Consider the following 5,135-nt stretch of genomic DNA (forward strand, 5'->3'; position numbering starts at 1 on the left):
CAGCCGAGTTAATGGCATAAAAAATTGTACCTATTATATAACACCCCAGATTCGAGAAAGACCAAAATGCATAATTTTTTTCAAAACTTGTAGGTTCCACCGACGAAGGCAAAACCACAACCCGTGGTTTAGGCCACGGACCGTATGTATGGTCCATGGCTGGCCACCCATAACCCCAGGAAAAATCATGACCCACGGCAGGACCTACGGACCGTAGGTGGGACCACGGTCCGTTGATCGTGATCCCCATCACCAAGTCTCAAACACCAACTGACGCCCTGTCAAGACGGACCATCAGTCAGTCAAAGGTCCATAGGTCAGGGCTCATCGATGGTCTCATCGGCTGTTAAGTTAGAGTCATTTTTGTATTTTCCCCTACGCATTAGACATTTAAACTATGTTGTTTTACACCGAAACTAAGTCGTTTTACTCAGTTTAAGCCTAATAATCTAGTCAGAACTTAACCAAAACCTTTATTCAACTAAATTCATCAGGATTAAAGCCAAAAAGAAGAGAAAAGTCAACCAGCTTCTCAAGAACAAGAAAAAGGTTTTCTTCAAGTTTCAACTCCGAAATCGAAGGATTTCTCCGTAGATTCCATCACCAGGTATGTGGGATTTCACTAGTGGGTTCCTTTCATCCACTAGGTCTCTAGAATTCAGTCAGTTCCTTGATTCTCCATATGTTGTTTAGACCTAGGGTTTCTAATTCCTTGGATATTTGTTGTGATTTAGTTGTTGTAGTCTCCTAAACATAATAGTATGTTTTATTGGGACTTTGTATAATTCTTTGTATAAACCTCAAAACCCTAGTTTTTGTAGATTCTATTAGTTCATGAATTACACTTGCTAGGTCAGTTAAACAGATGCTTCAAATTTCGAATGTTACATTATCAGTATATAAATATTGCATTTTCAATTAGCATGTCTGTATTTTGAGCTACTCAATATTTTAGTTAAATTCCAGTCATAGACATATTCAGTTGGGAGTAGACTTAGCATCGAGTTGGACTAGGGTTTAGCGTACCCTCATAGTCCCAGAACTACGTGCCCCCATACAATTATAAGTCCCCTCTGTTGGGCATCAGATTTAGTGATCAGGCCAGTCATTCTTTTACACGCCTGGCAAGGTATATTGGGTCCTCTCGATGGGACGTATACATCGGACTCCAAGTTTAGCTCACGTGGTTTTATGGAGACTAATACTAACTCCCATAGTGAGACTCTTAGTGCATTTGACCAGATTTTCAATGCATAGTTCAGTATTCAGTTCAACATGTTATTTTCATGATTAGCACTTGGGCATTGCATTCAGTTTAGCTTTCCAGTTATGTTTCAGTACTTATATTCTTACTCAATTATGCCATTGCTCAATTATACTTTGTTTAGCTTTTGTATATAGATTTTTTCATCTTAGTATCTACGTCTTACATGCTCAGTACATTCCATGTACTGACGCATACTCTGCACTGCATCCTTTCATGATGTAGGTTCAGGTACTAAGCATTCAGACCACGCTTAGATCGATTCTCGGTCAGTATTCAGTAGTGTCAGTGGTGAGTCCTCATATTCCGAGGATAATAGACATGCTTTCATTTTAGTCTTTACATTTTAGTTTCAGTTTTTTAGAGTTAGCTGGGGGCATGTCCCAGCAACTCAACTCAGTTAGAAGGTTTTCACACATAGTAGTAGAATCAGCTTCAATTGTAAGTTTAATCATTCAGTTGTTATTAAACTCTTAGTGTGGTTTATACATTCAGACTAGTTGGGCATTCCCCATTTTTCAAGTTACTTATTGTTTTACCTTCCGCATAATATTTTTTTGTCAATTATCTTCAATATGCTTATGATATGCCAAACACAGGAATATCTTGGGGTCACTCGTGATCCTAGGTCCAGTGTTACATCAAGAGGGTAGCCTCGGGATGTGACAAACTTGATATCAGAGCCTTAGGTTCAAGAGTCTTAGGATGTCTAAAAGCCATACTAAGTAGAGTTTTTTTTCATGGGTGTGAAGTGCACAACATCTATGAGAGTGAGGCTACGAAGTGTTTTAAGAAACACTTCAATTTCTTTGTTATTCTTATCGTGTGAGGGTATGATCCAATTTCTCCTTTCTAATTCATCGTTATGTGTTTCAGATCATGCCTCCTCGTAGAGCTAATGCACGGAATGCTAACACACGCAATGCTAACACAATTCCTCTAGTCCCGAATCATAAGGTTACGAATGTAGAATTTCAGAGGGGAATTCAGCTCTTAACTCAATGTGTGGAAGATCAGAACAATCAGCAAGCCACAGTTCTTACTAACAGTAATGGGGGATCAGCTGGAGCTAGGGCTTGAGATTTTGTTCGAATGAATCCACTTGAGTATCTAGGGTCGAAGGTTGGTGAGGACCCACAGAACTTCATTGATGAGGTTAAGAAAATTCTTGGAGTAATGCAAGTGACTGGAACTGAGAGTGTTGAGTTGGCATACTACCAACTTAAGGATGTGGCTCATATCTAGTTCACTCAGTGGAAAGAAAATAGGGGTGCAGATGCAGCTCCTTGGGATTGTTTTATTGGAGCTTTCCTAGACAAGTTCTTCCTAAGAAAGCTGAGAGAAGCTAAGGTACAAGAGTTTATGAACTAGAAGCAGGGTTCAATGTCGGTCTAAGATTATGGGCTTAAGTTTACCCTGCTATCCAGGTATGCTCCACACATGGTTGCTGATTCAAGGGCACAAATGAGTAAGTTTTTGTTTGGGGTATTCGATCTGGTGAAGACTGAGTACAGGAATGCTATGCTTTTAGGGGATATGTATATCTCCGGACTAATGACTCATGCTCAGCAGGTTGAGGGAGATAAGCTTAGGGAATTGCCTAAGAATAATAAAAAGGCCATAACAGGAAACTATGAATACTCACAACAAAAGTCGGACGATGGGAATTGCTCACAGTTTCAGCAGAGGTCTACATCCCCAGCACCTTCATCAGCTAGTGCCCCATCCTCTAGGTTTCAATTGGATCAGAAAGGTAGGGCATTAGGCTGTAGGTCTCACAGGAATGCTTCAGGTAACAGGACTTACCCAACTTTTCCAAAGTGTAGTAAGAACCATCCGGGAGAGTGTCTTGTAGGCAAGGAACGGTGCTTTGGGTGTGGTCAGTCTGGCAATAGGTTGAAGGATTGCCCTTCTTCCAGGTAGGGGCAAGTAGGCAACAACAATACGGCTCAGTCTACAGCACCAGTAGGTCATCCAACGCAGCAAGGTACTTCATCTGGTACAAGTGGCGGTCAGTGCCAGAACAAGTTGTATGCTCTTCAGGCTAGCCAGGACCATGAAGATTCTCCTGATATAGTTACTGGTACGTTACGAGTCTTTTATTTAGATGTTTATACATTGTTAGATCCAGGGGCTACCATATCTTTTGTAACTCCCTATATAGCAGTAAACTTTGGTGTCAATCCAAAAACTCTTTCAGAACCCTTCTTAGTCTCTACTCCAGTTAATGACCCAGTTATAGTTAGACGAGTATACATGAATTACCCTATCACGGTCACTTAGAAAGTCACCTCAGTTGATCTTGTAAAGTTAGAAATTGTAGATTTTGATATCATTCTAGGCATGGATTGGCTACATTCCTTTTATGCCTCAGTCGATTGTAGAACTAGGGTCGTTCGGTTTCAGTTTCCAAATGAGCCAGTCTTAGAGTGGAAGGGTAGTAGTTCAGTGCCTATGGGTCGATTCAACTCTTACCTTAAGGCCAGAAAAATAATTTCCAAAGGGTATGTCTATCATCTTGTTCGGGTTAAGGATTCAAACTCCAAAACCCCAATTCTTGAGTCAGTCCCAATAGTGAATGAGTTTCCAGAAATGTTCCTAGAAGATCTTACTGGAATTTCTCCCGAAAGGGAAATCAACTTCTGAATAGATCTCATCCCAGATACCTAGCCCATTTTGATTCCTTCTTATAGAATGGCTCCAGCCGAGCTTAAGGAATTGAAATAGCAGTTGAAAGACCTTCTAAATAAGGGCTTCATCAGTCCTAATATCTCTCCATGGGGTGCATGCGTTGTTCGTGAAAAGGATAGTTAGTTCTATCAGAATGTGCATTGATTATTGATAGTTGAACAAAGTCACAATTAAGAATAAGTATCCCATCCCCAGGATTGATAACTTGTTCGACCAACTTCAGCGTACTAGTTACTTTTCTAAGATAGATCTCAGATATGGCTATCATTAGCTCAGAGTCAGAGATAGTGACATTTCGAAAACAACTTTTAGAACTCGGTATGGTCATTATGAATTTGTGGTTATGTCTTTTGGACTAACAAATGCTCCTGCAGCTTTCATAGACTTAATAAATAGGGTGTACAAACAATATTTGAACTTTTTTTTCATTGTCTTTATTGATGATATCCTCATTTATTCTCGGAGTGAGGAGGAGGATGCGACTTATCTGAGAGTTGTTCTGCAAACTCTCAAACATCCCCAGTTATTCGCTAAGTTCAACAAATGTGAATTCTGGTTAGAGTATGTTGCTTTCCTTGGTCATGTGTTATCCAGTGAAGGGATTCGAGTGGATTCTAAGAAATTGGAGGCAGTACAGCAGTGGCCCAGACCCACCTCTCCAACATACATCAGAAGTTTCTTGGGTTTGGCCGGTTATTACAAAAGATTTGTTGAAGGATTTTCATCCATAGCTTCCCTATTTACCAAGTTGACTTAGAAGAAGGTCAAATTTCAGTGGTCAGATGAGTGTGAGAAATGTTTCTTATAACTGAAGACTAGGTTGACTACAGCTCCGGCCTTGTCTCTACCAGATGGTTCAGACGGTTATGTGATTTATTATGATGCATCCAAGGTTGTGTGCTGATGCAACGAGGTAAGGTCATAGCATCTTCTAGACAGCTTAAGGTTCCTGAAAAAGAACTACCCGACTCATGACCTCGAACTTCCAGCCGTAGTATTTACCCTAAAGATTTGGAGACACTATTGCATGGCATTCATGTTGATGTATTCACAGATCATAAGAGCCTCAAGTATGGGTTCACCCACAAAAGTTGATTCTTCATCAGAGGCGATGGCTTGAATTCCTCAAGGACTATGACATGAATGTGCTTTACCATCTGAGTAAGGCCAATGTAGTGGC

At 40.4% G+C, this 5,135-nt stretch overlaps 1 protein-coding gene across 1 annotated transcript; it reads left to right on the forward strand.

The window, feature by feature from the left end:
- The first annotated feature begins 2,728 nt into the window (after positions 1 to 2,728).
- On the forward strand, positions 2,729 to 4,859 carry LOC125842910 (uncharacterized). The gene is made up of 4 exons (XM_049522190.1): positions 2,729 to 3,056; positions 3,198 to 3,347; positions 4,516 to 4,586; positions 4,770 to 4,859. The coding sequence occupies exons 1-4, from the start codon at positions 2,729 to 2,731 to the stop codon at positions 4,857 to 4,859; spliced, it is 639 nt and encodes a 212-aa protein (XP_049378147.1).
- Positions 4,860 to 5,135: the final 276 nt, after the last annotated feature.

This window comes from Solanum stenotomum, chromosome 10 (assembly GCF_019186545.1).
Source record: "Solanum stenotomum isolate F172 chromosome 10, ASM1918654v1, whole genome shotgun sequence".
NCBI lineage: Eukaryota > Viridiplantae > Streptophyta > Magnoliopsida > Solanales > Solanaceae > Solanum > Solanum stenotomum.

What these genes read in the sequence shown, in the direction of transcription:
- LOC125842910 (XM_049522190.1), top strand. Translation starts at nt 2,729, where the DNA reads ATGAGTAAGTTTTTGTTTGGGGTATTCGATCTGGTGAAGACTGAGTAC. An exon ending in GTCTCACAGGAATGCTTCAG is followed by an intron (nt 3,057 to 3,197) that starts GTAACAGGACTT and finishes AGGGGCAAGTAG; the next exon opens with GCAACAACAATACGGCTCAG. An exon ending in ATTCTAAGAAATTGGAGGCA is followed by an intron (nt 4,587 to 4,769) that starts GTACAGCAGTGG and finishes TTATAACTGAAG; the next exon opens with ACTAGGTTGACTACAGCTCC.